Here is a 19,893-nt window from a genome sequence, read left to right as displayed (position 1 = left end):
TAGACCAATCGGCACAGACCTTAGGCAGCAGAACGCTTCGACAAGTGAGTCTGAGACGAGTTTAAACAGAATGAAGAGAGGATGCTCACACACACACACATACATGGACACACACACACAGATACAGACACACACACACACACACACACATTCACATGCACACACACACAGTCTATTGAGAGGTGGATGTTTAAGGGTGTCTGCAAGTCATCTCTCCTGGTTTCTAATCAGATTTGGACTCGGACACATTGCTGAGGTCAGGAGATTGATTTCTGCCCTGTCTTTCCTCCCCTTTATTAGCCTCCCTCCTCCCTCCTCTCTCTCTCTCTCTCTCTCTCTCTCTCTCTCACACACACACACACACACACACATTCAATTCAACTCATTCAATTTAGTCTCACTCATACACACTCTTTCAGTCTCACAAAGAAACAAACGCAGACATCTGAAACACAGGGATATCCTGTGCTTCATTATGTCAACAAGACGCAGTCAGAAGCGCGGCGCAAAGCGTATTTAATCATCACGACGCAAAGCGTATAATCATCACGACGCAAAGCGTATTTAATCATCACGACGCAACACGTATAATCATCACGACGCAATACGTATTCCTATTCGCTATGCCTGTTTCTTTTATTGAGCAACGCGCCAAGGGGTGTGACAATTAACAACTTAAGGTGGGGTCTGGCGCATTATCTAAATATCACTATTGTACAAACGCATTACGCCACTGAGACACACTCATGACTGATTAAGAAACATAGGAACACCTTTCCTATGTTGCAGGTTGCGCCATCCGCCCGATGTTTGATAACGAAAACACTCCCAATGTGGACTGGACAACCCACTAAATTGAATTAAGCTATTCGCTAATGACCATCCATTTTAGACCACGAAAATAGGGCTCTTAATGTATTATGACCCAGTAGAGCATCGTCCAAAAGCGTTTAAAACACTTAGAACTAGTCATGGACGTGTGCCACAGTGGTCTTGCCTGTTAAACCATAACATTTCAATCACTTAGAACTTCACACTAGTTAATGTCAAAATTATGAGTTGTTGATCATTCCTGTTAGAATCCAAAGTCAGCCGGTTGTTAAACAAGATTTATTGTCAATGACCTATACGATCTCATATACACCCTAAACAATATGATTTGTGCCCCCTATACAATATGATATGTGCCCCCTATCCAATATGATATGATATGATATCTGCCTCCTATACAATATGATATGTGCCCCCTATATACAATATGATATGATATGTGCCCCCTATACAATATGATATGATATCTGCCCCCTACACAATATGATATGATATGTGCCCCCTATACAATATGATATGATATATGCCCCCTATACAATATGATATGATATGATATCTGCCCCCTATACAATATGATATGATATGTGCCCCCTACACAATATGATATGATATGTGCCCCCTATACAATATGATATGATATCTGCCCCCTATACAATATAATATGTGCCCACTATACAATATGATACAGCGGGGAAAATAAGTATTGAACACGTCAACATTTTTTTCAGTAAGTATACTTCCACTGAGGCTATTTGCATGAAATTTTCACCAGACATTAGTATTAACTCAGATAATCCACCCATATAAAAAATCCAAACATTAAAGTCCATAGGTAGAATTATGTGTAATAAAGTGGAATGACACAGGAAAAAAGTATTGAACACGCCTGCTGAAATTCCTTAAATACTTTGTGGAAAAGCCTTTATTCGTAATGACAGCTTCAAGGCATTTCCTGTATGACGAAAACTAATCAGTCACAGTATTCTGGTATGATTTTGGCCCATTCTTTTAAACAGATAGTCCTTTAATATTGAAGATTTCAGGGATCCCTCTTGTGAATCCTGATCTTTAGTTAACTTCCAAAACTGTTCAATTGGATTAAAGTCAGGGCCTTGATTTCCTTTCTCTGAAACCAATTGAGAGTTTCCTTTGCTGAATGGTTTGGATCATTGTCCTGCTGGAAGGTCTAGCCATGTCTCATTCTCATCATCCTGGTGGAAGTAAAGATTCTCCCAGAACAAAATGACTCCATTCATGATTCCTTCAACTGTATGAAGTCTGCTAGTACCATGAGATGCAAAACAGCCCACACCATGATGCCACCATGCACCTCCAAACCTCATTGTTGGTAGGGTATTTTTAGTGTGATGCACAGTGCCATTTCTCCTCCAAATATGGTGTGTAGTATGACATCTGAAAAGTTCAATTTTGCTCTCGCCTGACCAGAATACATTCTCTCAGTATTTCATAGGCTTGTCCAAATGTTGTGTAGCAAACTTTCAACGAGGTTTGACATGTTTTTCATGTCATGTGGGGTGAGCGTGCATAGAGGCCATGGCGGTGGAGTGGATTACCTATAATTTTCTCTGTAACAATTGTACCTGCTGCCTCCAAGCCTTTCTGGAGCTTTCTCTGAGTGGTCTTTGGATCTTGGGCTACTCTTCAGACTATCCTTCTGACTTCCTGGTCAGAAATCTTGCAAGGAGATCCTGTGCATGGCCAGTTGATGATGCAGTGATGTTTCTTCCACTTGCAAATAATGGCTCCAATACTGCTTGGTGGATGATTCAGAAGTTTTGAAGTGCATCTGTAACCAGTTCCATTGATATGTTTTGCAACAATAAGGTTGCAAAGGTCTTGGGAGGGCTCTTTGCTTTTACCCATCATGAAATGTTTCTTGTGTGACACCTTGCTAACAAAAAACCTTTTTATAGCCCACCAGTGTACTAACCCAGTTTATATCAATTTGCACAGATAGGAGGGATACTTTCTCTAAATACTTATAGATTCCAGTTTGTTCCTTGCTATTCCTTGCCTTTGTGTACTGCTGGCGGCGTGATGTGGTGTAATTTACATATCATGTCCCTATACTGTATATGCTCGTAGTAATATATAACGTCCCTATACTGTATATGCTCGTTTTAATATATCACGTCCCTATACTGTATATGCTCGTAGTAATATATAACATCCCTATACTGTATATGCTCGTAGTGATATATAACGTCCCTATACTGTATATGCTCGTAGTGATATATAACGTCCCTATACTGTATATGCTCGTTTTAATATATCACGTCCCTATACTGTATATGCTCGTTTTAATATATAAAGTCCCTATACTGTATGCTCGTTTTAATATATCACGTCCCTATACTGTATCTGCTCGTAGTAATATATAACGTCCCTATACTGTATATGCTCGTTTTAAAGGCCACGACATGGAGGTGCATTATACATATATATACATATATATATATATATTATATTGGGGCAGCCGTGGCCTACTGGCATTATACGTCCAAAAGAGAAACAGTGTTTCTGCAGAGAGAACGCATCATACTACAAATACGCTCATTACAAAACCATATGACTCTTTTGCTCTTTGAAAATAATAAAAAAAAATGATGTATGACTGTTGCGTTTTCCAAAGAGAAAGTAATTCTCTCCACATTGCCTATATGGCTGTCCTAAGTCATCAAATGTGTCAACATAACAGGCTACATTACGGCAAGTGGGCTACAAATGTGCAGGAAAGGTCTTTTGTCCAAGATATTCCATGAATTCAACTCTTCAACTTTCCAATCCTCCACTGATTTACCGCTGCGCCGTGCTATGCCGCCTCAAAAACTGCGTACACGAGTTGAGACTTGACGTGAGATTGGAGCGTAGCCACCGCTCACCTTCAAATTGATAAATGCCATTTGCTTTGCATGGAAATGAGCGCACGCCTGTCCTACGCCTGTTTCATGTCATACGCACGTTTCATATGAGGGCCACTTACTCAGTCACACACACTCACTCAGTCACACACACACACACATACACACACCCACTCAGTCACACACACACACACATAAGCATGCACACACACGCACACACACACGCACGCAGGCACCCAATCATACACACACTCACTCAGTCACACGCATGCACACACGCACGCGCGCACACACAGGCACACACACACACACACACACACACTGTCCTCTCCTGGATTGGAAACCTAATTCTTCTGTGAAAACCGAAGAAAAAATCAATGGGACCCTTTCAGATCTGATTGCCTGGAAATAAGGAGAAGGAGAGGGGGGGGGCAAAAATCAGCACAAGTGCCAAAACACCAAACTAGACCAACACAAGTGCCAATACACCAAACTAAATGTAAATGTAAATCAGTTTTCTAGGCCAAGTATACTTGCGTATACAAGGATTTTGCATTTATCCCATCCGTGAATTAGTGAACTCAGACCTCCTCCTCCTCCTCCCTCCTCCTCCCACAGCTCCTCCTCCTCCTCCCCTTTCTCCTCCCATTTCTACTCCCCTTTCTCCTCCGACCCTAATGAATGTAACATTGTTGATCAAGTACTATGTCAGTGGTTCTCTAGGTGTGGGGAGGGCCCCCTAGTGGGGAATAGAGACATGACAGGTGGGGCGGGATGAACAGGAGGACATTTGATTTTTGTGATCTTTAATAATGCCTTTCCTTTTAGACTAGGAAGATCATATTTTCAAAACAAAATAGGTACACACAAACATAGGAGTCATAAACAGACCGACATATGAATTAAAACAACACCTGATCCTGCAGACGACATATGAATTAAAATAACACCTGACCCTGCAGACCGACATATGAATTAAAATAACACCTGATCCTGCACACCGAGACAGAAAATGTTCAGTGGAACCAAAATGCAAAAAAAATATTCTAATGTTACCATTTTGCCTGATTGATGGGGTTAGAAGGCTTGACATTTCTGCACTATATAAGGCTGATCTGGGACCATAAACCTTGATATTACACTATGTAATGCAATGATTAACTCATTGAGTGCCAAATGCGTTGAGTGCCAAAAACGTAATATTACGTTTTTAGCTTTTTTTTTTTTTATTACGAAACTAGACACTCTAACACACCTTATTTGTGATTTTGGGAACTCTGTGATGAATGGAAATGAAATATATGACGATCGTGAAACTCATGAAAACGCACAATCTGGACATTTTATCTGGACATTTTATCATAACTCGGTTGCCGCTTTGGGTCGAATCAGTGACGCATTCACGTCAGGTCAAAACCAGGCCATTTTCGTGGGTCTATCACTAGGTGGCAGTCTCGCCAGGTCTCGCTGATCACTTCCCGGAAAGTTTACACAAGTAACAGGCAACACTTCATATTTCATGAAATACGTTATATCTCCATTTCTAGAAAAAAACAGCGATTTTGATAAAAACTAGCCACGGTTTAGCTTGGGATTTCTCAGGAACAGAGGCGTGTAGAAATACACGGTTTGCACCCACCGAGAGCTTAAAGTATCACCTTTTAATCGAGCTATTGTATGTGTTCATAGCTATAACACAGAATATGCTGTGGCTGTACAAAAATCATCAACAATGGCCTAGATTGCTGGCACTCTAGGACAAAGCTCCTGAAAACAGCTTGGCATTCAATGAGTTAATGTTGGTAGGACCATACACCTTGATATTGCACTATGTAATGCTGATCTGGCACCATAAACCTTGATATTGCACCATGTAATGTAATGATTAATGTTGGTAGGACCGTAAACCTTGATATTGCACTATGTGACGCTGATGACTGGGTAGGATTGTGACTCTTTGATATGGGTGCTAGATTGCTACATTGGTGGCAGATTTGCCGGCAAGGGGCGTAACTATCAGTTTGTCCATCGTGTTGCTTTAATGTTTAATGTTTTAATGTTTTTAAGGCTTCATGACTTCACATTTTGATCTCACTGCTGTTCACAACTCCTTGGTTAGGAAAATATCCATTTACTTATACATATTCACTTAATACGGAGCAGAGGATGGAGGCAGACCCACAAGCTCATTTTCACAAGTGCAGAATGGAGAAGGGACAGCCCCACAGACCGTCCAATCATATGTGAGTGGGGGAGGGACATCACCATAGACCGTCCAATCATATGTGAGTGGGGGAGGAACCGTCCAATCATATGTGAGTGGGGTAGGGACAGCCACACAGACCGTCCAATCATATGGATAGTGTTTGGATTTCAATGACACAGTTCCTATGTGGAGTGATGGTGTGTATGTGTGTGAATGATGAGCATCCAAGGTCTCCAGCACCCTCTAGTGGCAGCTGAGTTGCTCTACATGTCTGGCTCCTCTGAGGCATTCTGGGAATTGGGCTTAATTTCCTGACCCCACACCCCCACCCTCCCCACACACACACGCACAAACTTTTGACCTGAGGGACATTCATCTCACATAAACATACAACTGAAATTAACTTTGACATTTCACCTGTCAGTCAAATCAGCAACAGCTTGAGATTTATACCAGATGAGCAACCTTATGTGCAGTGCAGTGTGTAACCTGATGTAACCTGCAGTGTGTAAACCTGCTAGCATAGCGGTTTACCCTCCCGTCACCTGAAGAGACATGCTAGTGCACCTGAAGAGACATGCTAGCATAGCGGTTTACCCCCCCGTCACCTGAAGAGACATGCTAGCATAGCGGTTTACCCTCCCGTCACCTGAAGAGACATGCTAGTGCACCTGAAGAGACATGCTAGCATAGCGGTTTACCCCCCCGTCACCTGAAGAGACATGCTAGTGCACCTGAAGAGACATGCTAGCATAGCGGTTTACCCTCCCGTCACCTGAAGAGACATGCTAGTGCACCTGAAGAGACATGCTAGCATAGCGGTTTACCCCCCCCGTCACCTGAAGAGACATGCTAGCATAGCGGTTTACCCTCCCGTCACCTGAAGAGACATGCTAGCATAGCGGTTTACCCTCCTGACGTAAGACATGCTAGTGCAGCGGTTTACCCTCCTGACATGAGAAGTGCTAGCGACAAATCCTAGCACCCGTGGGTTTGGCAAACACGCCTGCCTCTCATAGTCAAGAATCAACACAACACAGGTTGCATGTACATCATATACAGTACTAATAGTAATAATACAAATGTTATTATTATGACCGCTGCGCAGCGAAGCGGCCCCCACATGGATAGCATGGAACCTCCTTTTTTCGTTTTGATCTGTAGCCCCCCCGCTGGACTGGACCCCCCGAAAGGAGGGTAGGGCAGACACAGTTTTCTGTGAATATTTCGAGAACCGTAGGGTTTAGGAGGACCATTTTTTTTGTATGTTGATCTCAAAGGACCATGTCAACCCATTCCATAACCACTCATTTCATGTATAGCGCCACCTAGTTAAACACAAAAAAGTAAAAATGAGGTGTTGTAATCGCAGGTATCTGATCTGTGACCTAACATAGTCAATACTGCGCGAAATTGGAAGTGTAGGATCATTATGACACCCTCTGAATGCACGCCAAGTTTTGTGGAATTCCATTCATGGGGGGCCACACAATAAATTAATTTATGTTACTATACACCAACTGGCCTGTAGGTGGCCGGAGACAGTTTTCTGTGAATATCTCGAGAACCGTAGGGCCTAGGAGGTCCACCTTTTTTTTGTATGTTGGTTTTAAGGGGGCATGTCAACCTATCCCATTACCACTTATTTAATGTATAGCGCCACCTAGTTAAAAATTAAAAAGCAAAACATTAGGTGTTTTCATCACAATATCTCTGGCTGACGTGGTCAAAACTGCACGAAATTGAAAGTGTAGGATCATTATGACACCCTCCGAATGCATGCCAAGTTCCGTGGCCTTTCGTTCATGGGGGGCCTTACAATAAAATAATTTATGTGTACATTTAGTGACCGTACACCAACAAGGATTCCCGGGACACTGAAAGACCGGGGTACACGAAACTTGGTGGGCATGTAACCCCACATGGATAGCATGGAACCATCGCTTTTCGTTGTGGACTGGACTGGACCCCCCCCCCAAAAGGAGGGTAGGGCAGACACAGTTTTCTGTGAATATCTTGAGAACCGTAGGGCCTAGGATGACCAATTTTTTGCGTATGTTTGCCTCCAGGGGTCATGTAAACCCATTCCATATGCACACATGTGCATAAACAGATACACACGCACACACATACATTCACAGTAATCCTACGTATGACAGATACTCACACAGTAGACATATATACGCATGCATGCACATGCAAACACACAGGCACATAAACAGGCAAACACACATGCACATGCACGCACACACACCCACCCACACACACATAAACATAAACATGTACATGCACACATGCACACAATTCAAGAATTTCTCAGAATTATGAACAGGCAAGATGGGGGTGAGGTTGTATAAAATGTATATTACATGTGAAATCTATGAACTAATCATGTTAGTACCAAATACCAGTGAGAATTGAGTGTGCATAATGCAATTCAGTGAGACAGTTAGAATCATATATGCCTTTCAGCGTGACTTATTTTTGTGGAAAACATGTGCTGGACTGGGCGGCGGTCATATTTTGTACCGCTCTGCGGTACATCTACGTCTACGTCTCGGACAAGTTCCAACACTGTGGAAGACATCATGTCTCACCCCCGTTCCCAAGAAACCACACCCCAGCGAGCTGAATGACTTCAGGCCTGTCGCTCTAACATCACACGTGATGAAAACAATGGAACGGCTGGTCTTAGGTATGCTCAGACCCCAGGTACGCCATGCACTAGACCCTTTACAGTTTGCATACCAGGAGAAAGTGGGCGTGGACGATGCCATCACTTATCTTCTACACAGGACACATTCTCACATAGACAAGGGGAAAAGTGCTGTGAGAATCATGTTCTTTGATTTCTCAAGTGCTTTTAACACCATCCAACCCCTCAGACTGGGAGATAAGCTCTTGCAGATGGGTGTGGACGCTCACCTGGTAACCTGGATTACAGATTACCTGACCGAGCGACCACAGTTCGTCAGACTGAAGAACTGCCTCTCTGACACTGTGATCAGCAGCACCGGAGCGCCACAGGGAACTATGCTCTCTCCAGTCCTGTTCACCCTGTACACATCTGACTTCCGCTACAACACCGAGTCATGCCACATGCAGAAGTTTTCTGATGATACTGCAATTGTGGGGTGTATCAGGGACGAGCAAGAGGAGGAGTACAGGAGCCTGGTGGAGGACTTTGTGCAGTGGTGCAAACTCAATCACCTTCAACTTAACACCTCAAAGACCAAGGAGATGGTGGTGGATTTCCGAAGGTCTAAGCCCGCTCTGCTACCAGTCTCCATTGATGGGGTCAATGTGGAGGTGGTAAGCACCTACAAGTATCTGGGTCTCCACCTGGACAATAAACTGGACTGGTCAGCCAACACTGATGCACTCTACAAGAAAGGACAGAGCAGGCTGTACTTCCTGAGGAGGCTGCGGTCCTTCAATGTGTGCAGCAAGCTCCTCAGGATGTTCTATCAGTCTGTTGTGGCCAGCGCCCTCTTCTATGCAGTGGTATGTTGGGGAGGAAGCACAAAGAAGAAGGATGTGGGGCGACTTGACAGGCTGGTAAGGAAGGCTGGCTCTGTAGTGGGAGCTGAACTGGAGTGCATCACTTCAATAGCTGACAAAAGGACCCTAAACAAACTGATCAACATCTTGGACAATGAATGTCATCCGCTCTACAGCACTATCAAAAACCAAAAGAGCTTGATCAGCTGGAGACTTCACTCACTGCCATGCACAACTGAAAGGCTGAGGAAGTCATTTGTTCCTAGGGATATTGAACTGTTCAATGCCTCACTAAAGGGGAGAGGAGAGATAGACTTCTCTGCTTAGTCTGTCTGCCTCTCCACCCTCTCCACGTCCATGTTTTTTGAGTACTGACTGCCCACTACTGCTTACTACTGTTTTACTATTGTACACAGCCTAATGTTTCACTACTGTTTTACTGCTACACTGTTACCTCAACCCGTTCTTGCACTGAAATAGTTTTTATTTTACCTTGTTTACATTACACTTTACTCTCCTATTTGACTATATTATTTATGCTGGTCTCTAGACCCTACTGTTGCACTGTTGACTAATGTTGGACTACTTTTTGCACCTTCACCATGACACCCACTCTCTTGAGCACCTTGCCAGGCACACATAACTAAGGACTATGGTTGGACTACTGTTTGCACCTTCATCACGACACTCACTCCCTTTAGCACCTCACCAGTCCTGGCCCTGTCACTACAAGCGTCTTATGCTTGATCACCCTCAAGCACATTGGACTTTCTTAATTTAACTTATATAGTGTATTTAGTATTTAGTTTGTTAGATTCTTATCTTATCTTCTACTGACTTTATTGTACAGTTGAGTTTAGTTATATGTTTATACTTATACTAATGTTTACCATTTCTGTTGTAAGTGCATGTTGTGTGTTATGTCTTTACGCTACTGAGACCCTTGAATTTCCCCTTGAGGATCAATAAAGTATCTATCTATCTATCTATCTATCATCTAGTTTTGTTATTATTAATTGGTGTTAACAATAATAATAATAATAATAATAATAATAATAATAATAATAATAATTACAGTGCATGCAAATCCTCGGCTTCTTCATGTTGGTTGCTATGTTGGTTGCTAGGTTGACATTTTACTGGAGGTACTTGAGGTGGTTGCTAGACTGATGCTATGTTAGTTGTTGTGGTTGCTATGCTGGTTGCTAGGATAATCTCATTGGTTGCTATATTGGTTGCTAATGTTTATTACGTTGAAATAGTTGCCAAGTTCCCCTTTAAGTGCCAAACTTAGCATTCTGGGATGATGTTCTCTTAGCAGCACTTGTGCATACACATATATATACACACACACACAGGTCTTCAGTGTACATTACTTCGTTCATTCTAATATTCAGTGGCAAATAGTTGCCAAGTTCCCCTTTAAAGGATAATTCCGGTATTTAGCACTTTGAGTCCCTTTTCTGGTTTGTTTTGGATGAGCTAGAGTGGTGGACACCGAAATTTTGAAAAAAAAATCAGCATTCACATCTTGGTTAGTATTACTGTTATATCTGTGGTGACTGGCAAAAAAATGTTGAGTAGCTCGTAGATTTTGGAATCCACCAGCCACAGTTGCAGGCGGACAACAATTTTAATTTCCATCCCTGCAGCAACGTGATAAATCGTCATCATAATCTTCCTTGTCATCATCATCATCATCACGTCTTTCACACACACACTCATGACATCTCTTTCACACACACTCCGCTCTCACACACTCCACTATTACATATTATGCATTATACATCATCATCATCATCACCATCATCATCATCACACACACTCCGCTATGACACATTGTGCACTACTGCTTTCGTTCTGTCTGTGCACAGTGATTGGCCGGCCTCATCCGTGCAGAACACCAGTGATTGGCCGGCTACTCTTTGATGGGTTTTGGAGAATGCTTGTCATTGGCTGGGTTTCACAGTGGCGGATTTCAGCCTGTCATTGGCTGAGGTTCCAGTGCAGTTTTGTGATTGGACAGACACCAGTGACAGACACCAGTGACATCAGAGAGGGAGAGATGTATAACATCACACTGCTGCTGTAGTTTTGTCTCATACACTCCACTCCACAGAGCTTGGTGTGTGTGTGTGTATGTCTGTGAGTGTGTGTGCGTGTGTGTGTGTGTGTGTGTGCTGTATGTGAGTGTATGTGTGTGTGTGTGCTGTATGTGAGTGTGTGTGTGCTGTATGTGAGTGTGTGTGTGTCTGTGTGTGTGTGTTTGTGTGTCTGTGTGTGTGTGAGTGTATGTGTGTGTGTGTGTGTGTCTGTGTGAGTGTATGTGTGTGTGTGGCGTAGGGGAGTATTCTGATGGCCTTATCAGCTGACACAGCTACAATGTGCAGAGATATACCAGGCTCTGTGTGTGTGGGTGTGGGTGTGTGTCTGTGTGAGTGTATGTGTGAGTGTCTGTGTGTGTGTGTGTATGCTCCTCTCTTCTCTCCAGATGATCACACACACGTGTGTGTTTAGTCTTTCTGTGTATTGTCCTGTGGAGTCTCTCTCATAAGAGCTCTTTATTCTTCACAGTGTTGCGTGTCTCCTGTGTGTGTGTGTGTGTGTGTGTGTGTGCGGTAATAGAGTGAATGTAAAGTCAAACCCTGGGTAAGTCTCACAGTGGATTTGGTGTCACCATATCTTGCCGTAATGCGTGTGTGTTTATGTGTGTGTGTTTGTGTGTGTGTGTGTTCATGTGTGTATTTTGTGTCAGCGTGTTTTTCTGTAATCTGAGACTTTCTTGTCTTCTGACTCTCTCTCCTCCTATCCTCCCTCTCTCTCCTCCTCCTCTCCTCCCTCTCTCCTCCTCTCCCTCTCTCCTCTCCTCCTCTCTCCTCCATCTCTCCTCCTATCCTCCCTCTCTCTCCTCTCCTCCCTCTCCTCCCTCTCTCTCCTCCCTCTCCTCCTCTCCTCTCCTCCTCTCCCTCTCTCCTCTCCCCCTCTCCTCTCCTCTCCTCTCCTCTCATCCTCTCCCTCTCTCCTCTCCTCCCCTCCCTCTCTCCTCTCCTCCCTCTCTCCCCCTCTCCTCTCCTCTCCTCCTCTCTCTCTATCTCTCCTCCAGTGCTCTCTGCAGGTGCTGCATCACGTCGTGTCCAGTGCTCCAGGGCTGGACGGAGGCGTTGACCTGTGCGGTGTGTGTGCTGGTGAGGAGGCGGTGCATGGGGAAGTCACGGCGGGCGAACGCCACGTCCTGCGTGTCCAGTGCCAGGCAGGGACACACGTCGTTGGCCCCGTCGCCCACGTAGAAGACGCGCTGGTAGGGCCGCCGCCGCTGGACGCTCCGCCTGGACAGGAAGTCCCGGAGGATGCGCTGCTTGCACATGTTGTCAGGGCAACGGGGACAGGAGTGGGCGTGGCAGGGGGCGAGGACAAGGCGGCCGGACGTGTCGAAGTGGGCGGGGTTAGTGAAGATCTCCAGGAAGAGTTGCCGAGCACCCGCCTGCTGAAGCCACGCCTCTATGAAGTAGGAGTTGGCGTCGGAGATGACCGCACAGTCGAAGTGGCGCGCGTGAGCGCGCAGGAAGTCCAGCAGCGCCGACAGCCCCGGGGTCTCTGGGATGCGCTGGATCTCGGCGCGGATGGCGCTCTCCGTCACCCCCTGCTGGGCCAGGTACGCCAGCACGCGCTGCATCTGCTCGTTGTAACGCCCCTCCCGGTACGAGGCCCGCAGCCAATCAGGGAGCACCTGGCCCGGGGCCGTGCGCACCACCGCGTCATCGCTGCTCTCGTTCACCAGCGTCTCGTCAAAGTCGAAGACCACCAGGAAACGCCCACCCTCACCAGGCACCGCCATCACTCACTCTGACTGGCAGCTGGAGCAGCCAATCAGCTCTCTGCACCGGAAACAGCAGAACACATGAGCAAGCACTGAGAGAGGAATGAGCTGTTATAGTTATACACACACGCACGCACGCACACGCACACATACATACACACACGCACGCACGCACGCACGCATGCACACGCACGCGCACACACACACACACACACACGCAAGCACGCGCACGCACACTTACATACACACACACACACACACACACACACGCAAGCATGCGCACGCACACATACACACGCGCACACACACACACACACACCCACGCAAGCACGCGCACGCACACATACATACACACACACACACACGCAAGCACATACATGCACACATGCACACACACACACACACACACAGTACATACATGCACACACACACATATGCACACACGCACCCACACATACACACACAAGCACGCACACACTTACACACACACACACACGCACACACACACGCACGCACACACACACACACACACATACATAAACACAACACGCCCGCGCACGAACGCACACACACACACACATACATGCACATTGTGAGTGTTGATATCATAACTTTAGTATAATCTTGTGTTCTACAGTGCTAATATAGAAACCTATATCTACGGTGCTAACATAGAAATCTATATCTCTAGTGCTAATATAGAAACCTATATCTATGGTGCCAATATAGAAACCTATATCTATGGTGCTAATATATAATATATAATAGAAACATTCAAAGCCTTCTCTGAAGTCCTAACTATTTTCAAAGGAATGAAAAATAATAGTGTCTTTAATAACATTTTACTTTACCATTTATTATTTCCTTCTGCTTCTCCTTCCTCGATCGTTCTCGACTACTACCATATCCTACCGCTGTCTGCTGTGTGATTTGATTGACAGATTGTGTGAACAAATAGTGAGGGGGTGCGATACATTTTTATCCAATCTCATTAAGCAAAATAATCCAATTTCATTAAGCAAAATAATATCATGTAACGTTACAGTGTCAGCTGGACTACATGTTAGCAAGAGGCACATAACATCAGCTAGCTCTGCACATAGCTGGTCAGTAGCCTATGCAGGAAGTTTCATGTGGGGGGCAGCCGTGGCCCACTGGTTAGCACTCTGGACTTGTAACCGGAGGGTTGCCGGTTCGAGCCCCGACCAGTGGGCCGCGGCTGAAGTGCTCTTGAGCAAGGCACCTAACCCCTCACTGCTCCCCGAGCGCCGCCGTTGTAGCAGGCAGCTCACTGCGCTGGGATTAGTGTGTGCTTCACCTCACTGTGTGTTCACTGTGTGCTGTTTGTGTTTCACTAATTCACCGATTGGATTAAATGCAGAGACCACATTTTTTCAAAAAAGTATATATACATATATACTATGTTATTTGATAGCATAGACTTATAATACATGCTTATTATCTGGCCCTTTTCTATATAAGAAAAAAGTGTTTTTGTGTTGCTTGCAGACCACAGTGTCTGCTTGGTTACTACTAGATTGTGCTACAGTAGCTTGAAGTTGTGTGTGAGTTGATGTGGCTTTGGTGAAGCTGTATAGATCGGCAACTAAAACTGTCGCTTTGGTATCCTGCCCTGCTAGTTTAGTCTGACTTTTTATCTCTCTGAGTTTTGTGAAATTATTGGTGAAATCCATGGCACACACACACACACACACACACGGCGTGGCCATCAGACATTCTGAAATAGCCAACAAGTAGCAGCATTTGGGCAATACATTTTAAGTAAGTAAGTATAAGTATATATACTCTTTTGATCCCGTGAGGGAAATTTGGTCTCTGCGTTTATCCCAATCCGTGAATTAGTGAAACACACTCAACACACAGTGAACACACAGTGAGGTGAAGCACACACTAATCCCAGCGCAGTGAGCTGCCTGCAACAACGGCGGCACTCGGGGAGCAGTGAGGGGTTAGGTGCCTTGCTCAAGGGCACTTCAGCCGTGCCTACTCGCCAGGGTTCTAACCGGCAACCCTCCGGTTACAAGTCCGAAGCGCTAACCAGTAGGCCACAGCTGCCCCTGTGACTTTTATATTTAATATCATGGTGGTGTGGTATGACATTTTCTTATGATAATTTTCTGTAATTTTATGATTTAATTTTCTCATAGTGTACCGCGAAATATGTTTGGCAAACACTGTAGAGTAGCCTACTATAGATCCACATTAGCATTTGAGTAATCAGAGCAGTGGCAGCTAAATAGGAGAGCCCTACAAACAATCTGAAGCAAGTTTGCTGATGTCAGATTGTAGACCTGTGGCAGTGCCATATGTGTGTGTAAGTCATGAACATAAGTTAGGCAACCGATAGCCTAAATATTTCAAAATATTCTGCACAAACCCATACTTGAGTGCACACACACACAGGAGCCAGACAGCTCCTCAGCGTATCTCTGAGCAGCCTTGTGTCTACAACACTGCCCTCTGCTCTGACCATGTCACTGGACTCTGCAGTTACAGACTCTAGCAGCACAAACACACTCATGATGTAACTGACCAACTACAGACTCTAGTGGCACAAACACACTCATGATGTTTTGTAACTGACCAACTACAGACTCTAATGGCACAAACATACTCATGATGTAACTGACCAACTACAGACACTAGTGCAGTGGTCCCCAAACTACGGCCCGTGGGCCGGATATGGCCCGCCACTTCATTTTGGGTGGCCCCCCAAAACATGTCCGTGGTATATAGCAACCGGCCCGCACGGGAGTACAACATCGTCAAACTATAACCTCCGTAATTTCCCCCATTCATTCTCTATGGCGAGTCTTAACAGTACACATGTAATACTCTTTTTGTCCACTGGTGGTTGTTTTGGCGCTGTTTCGCGTTTGCCATCGAAAACTGAATGAAATGTAGGCCTACCTGCAAACAATGTAAGAGGCCTCTGCTGACTGCATCAGTGCTAAAAGTATTCTAAAAATGTATCAATTAATTGTTAATAACTAACTTACTTCTATTCAAGTCATAATTCTGGAACTTTCTGGTATAATTATTTATATTTTTTATTCACTCGTTCAAATGTTCATACAGAGTTCACAAAGTTCTCATCAGGCGAGTGAAAGTTAGAATGGTGGTCATTTCAGATGTTTCTGCCACCACTTTCTGCCACATAAAACTCATAGTTTGAGAACTTTAAATTATTTGTAGGATATTGCTTGTTCACAACTTGAGCTGTGTAGCCTATGCAAAGTTCAGAGTTCAAAATATACTTTTGGGACTCCCTGCTTATAGTTTTGAGAATGCTATTATTATTATTTCATTTGAGCTACTACATTTTACACTGATATGGCATGATGGCAATATAAACAAAGATAACAATGGTATTAAATTGCAATAGCCTATAGATTAAATGTAATGGAATATTCAACTAAGGTAGACTGTCTTTGTTCACAGCTATTTATGGTTACTATTATACTCCGAGTCTCTGGCCCTCTCTTAGAGCCAGGCATAGTGAGCTGGCCCTCGGGAAGAAAAAGTTTGGGGACCACTGCTCTAGTAGCAAAAACACACTCATGATGTAACTGACCAACTAGGCTCTAGCAGCACAAACACACTCATGTAACTGACCAACTACAGACTTCAGTGGCACAAACACACTCATGATGTAACTGACCAACTACAGATTCTAGTGGGACAAACACACTCATGATGTTTTGTAACTGCAGTATTGGATATGACCAACTTTTGCATTTTTAATGATTCTACAGTACTTCCACTGTTGTGTTTGTATTATTTCTGTATGTGTTCTTTGGGATTAAAAAAGTATCTATCTATCTATATCTATCTATTCAGAAATGTCATTTAACGCCACGTTTTGTTTGTTTTATTTTTGGTTGAAGCTGAGTTTGTGTCGAAGTGAACTTAATATACCAATATCTGCTGAAATGTAACAGGTGGCCTGAATTCTTTCTTAAAATGTTTGAATTTAAATGTTTCTAAATGTACTCTCCCTCTTTTATTTTATTTAACATAGAAGTAGGCTAACTACTGTAGGTATACAGTAAGTTATACAACCTATGAGAAAACCATATGTTTATCTCAATAGTTTGGCTTCGCAGAGCCTCTGAGTCGTTTACAGAAAGACAGCCCCCTCTCAGCCAAGAGGGGATTCTACGATTCCGCCGCAATATTTCATTTTTAAAGAAGGACGTGAGCGGCTCAGCACGGAAAGCTGCTGGTTGCGAAATGTTTTGCGTCTCTACAGTAATGTGTAGTAGCTTACTGCTGTCCTGTAGCACCTCTATCCCCTCGAGAGTGTTCTTAGTGCGCTCCTGTAGCCTACAGTAGCCTACAACACCTCTACAGTATTTCCAACGTATCCTACGATAAGATTCCTATTGTATTGCTAACATTACTACAATAGGCCTATTTCGTCCCAAAATCCTGTAGCATTCTTATGATTCTTTTTTGAAAGGGCGGTTACGACTGCGCGAGGACGTCGCTGATTACTAATTGCTGTTTTCCAAGAGATAAAGGCTCGTGGCTTAGGTCGGCATACGCGCGCAGTTTGCAGAGTCGAGTTACAGGGATCCGCTGCTCGTGGCGTCACGGGTGACCGGTGGAATTTCAGAGGGCTACGCAGTGCGCGTGAGGCAAGCCTGAGCTGATAATCTCTCAGTTATGCTCTCTCACCCGCACGCACGGCTGGATCACGGGAGCGAGCTCTACTTCTAAATTGGCGCTGGCTAAACAGCGCGCTGAAATACGGGGTCCGTGCTGCTTTAAGTCCTTGCGCGTTGCCACAGAACGCGACCCGCAACCCTCAGCTGTTTTCCCAGTAGCCCGTCCCGCTCGTGGTGACACCCGTTACCGTCTGTACTGTACGCGCATACTGTCTTATTTATCGCTCCCGGCACCACGTTAACTCCGCGTCTCACACAGCAGAACGCCAAGTGTCAAAGTCCCGTTCAGCTCACGGGGCTTAAGTTTAGATTTGATGGTTTTGCTCCCGTGAAGGCTAAAATAGGTCACGCGTTATGTTAGGTCGGTGCGTCTCCGATGCCTGCGGGCATTATGACGAAACGCTGGAGAGTCTCCGTGCATTGCAGTCAAACCAGAGAGGACACCGCGAGCATCTGCGGTCGAACAAGAGCTCACCGATCTCCGGCGCGTCGGGAGGTGTCGGCGGGGTTGTGTGGCTGATTCACGGCTCTCACGTCCATGCGCCGGTCGGCCAGTAAAGGCTCGCGGAGCCGGAGGAAAGGGGGACACAAACCAAGTGAACGTGAAGGACAGTCCGGGCCGTCAAAATTCACGAGCCGCAAGCCTGATGACGTGTAAGAATCCTCCAGTGACGCGCAAGTCGTATAGCTGGGCTCTTTAAAGGAGACCGGCATGCTCGCGCATGCTGGGTTGTTGGTCTGTGGTGGTGTCGTGCGCTCTCCGAAGTTCATGTATTTCATTTCACCCAGAAGAATTTGAAACGTCCAGATATTCTCTGTCCACCTCAGACTAATCGCGCAGTGGTCTGGGCAAATGTCTCCTAGTTGTAGTCAGCCTTGCGGTCTGATGCGCAGGTCTGCGCCGTAGAATACACTCTTTAAAAAGCACAAGCATTTTCATATTCCCTCAAAATATGCAAGGATACGTTTCTGTATACTTTTGTGACAGAATTTTGACATGAGTTGTTTTTCGGGAACAAGAGGCATTAGTCCTTTGAACACTGAAGGGAAAAAAACCCTACGCTCCATACAACCGGCCCCTCCCACCGGCCATCCTGCGCGCGACAGGCTACACATCATGTCGGAGAGTATGGCTAGCCTACATGCAGCTGCAGCTGCACATGTTTCCACAATATTAAAATGAAATCAATACATTTAAAAAACGCACAAAGCACCAGCATCCTCCCATCTCATGTGCACCACACTGAATCAGACTGATTAGCGCCAACCTGCCATCCGCAAAAGAGCTGACGCAGCCATGCAGAACAGGCAAGCAAGTGTAATTTACTGAGCAGTATATCACAGTATATCACAGCATATCACAGGGGCAAGTGTAACTCACTGAGCAGTATATCACAGTATATTACAGTATATATCACCGTAGTATCACAGTATATGTATATCACAGTATATTACAGTATATATATCACAGTATATCACAGCATATCACAGTATACTACAGTATATATATATATATATCACAGTAGTATCACAGTATATCACAGTATATATATCACAGTATATCACAGGGGGATGTGTGTCTCTATATTAAAATAAAGAATGAAGTTGTCCTCCCAAGATGGGGGGATTAAAGATAAAATAAAAAGGAAGAGTGAAGCACTGCAACCTGTTAACACCCCCCTCATCTCTACACACAGTCACACACAGAGATACAGGGGCAGTACAGGGGCAACACAGAGATACAGGGGCAGCAAAGGGGCAACACAGAGAGTAAGGGGCAGCACAGAGAGACAGGGCAACACAGGACAACACAGGGCAGTACAGGGGCAGCACAGGGCAGTACAGGGGCAACACAGAGATACACAGGGGCAGCACAGGGGCAACACAGAGAGACAGGGGCAGCACAGAGATACACAGGGGCAACACAGGGGCAGCACAGGGGCAACACAGGGGCAGCAAAGGGGC

General features: G+C 44.9%; 1 protein-coding gene and 1 long non-coding RNA gene across 6 annotated transcripts; both read right to left on the bottom strand.

The window, feature by feature from the left end:
• Nucleotides 1-738: 738 nt before the first annotated feature.
• LOC121705916 lies at nucleotides 739-16,030 on the bottom strand. Its single transcript, XR_006030931.1, has 4 exons — nucleotides 15,753-16,030; nucleotides 4,201-4,206; nucleotides 3,209-3,216; nucleotides 739-750 (listed from the first exon to the last, which is right to left on the bottom strand). It is a non-coding gene; the product is annotated as an uncharacterized LOC121705916 (long non-coding RNA).
• LOC121705914 (probable phosphatase phospho1) lies at nucleotides 12,454-18,808 on the bottom strand. Of its 5 annotated transcripts, XM_042087246.1 has the most exons (3): nucleotides 18,404-18,808; nucleotides 14,089-14,158; nucleotides 12,454-13,295 (listed from the first exon to the last, which is right to left on the bottom strand). In XM_042087246.1, the coding sequence occupies exon 3, from the start codon at nucleotides 13,253-13,255 to the stop codon at nucleotides 12,509-12,511; it is 747 nt and encodes a 248-aa protein (XP_041943180.1). In that variant the 5' UTR covers nucleotides 13,256-13,295; nucleotides 14,089-14,158; nucleotides 18,404-18,808; the 3' UTR covers nucleotides 12,454-12,508. The 5 variants fall into 5 exon arrangements, with proteins under 5 accessions (XP_041943180.1, XP_041943178.1, XP_041943181.1 ...); XM_042087244.1 differs by lacking the exon at nucleotides 14,089-14,158 and having other exon boundaries at nucleotides 12,454-13,298; nucleotides 18,401-18,808; XM_042087247.1 differs by lacking the exon at nucleotides 14,089-14,158 and having other exon boundaries at nucleotides 12,454-13,329.
• Nucleotides 18,809-19,893: the final 1,085 nt, after the last annotated feature.

This window comes from Alosa sapidissima, chromosome 3 (genome assembly GCF_018492685.1).
Source record: "Alosa sapidissima isolate fAloSap1 chromosome 3, fAloSap1.pri, whole genome shotgun sequence".
NCBI classification, from domain to species: Eukaryota; Metazoa; Chordata; class Actinopteri; order Clupeiformes; family Clupeidae; genus Alosa; species Alosa sapidissima.
This window is presented reverse-complemented; position numbering and strand designations above follow the sequence as displayed.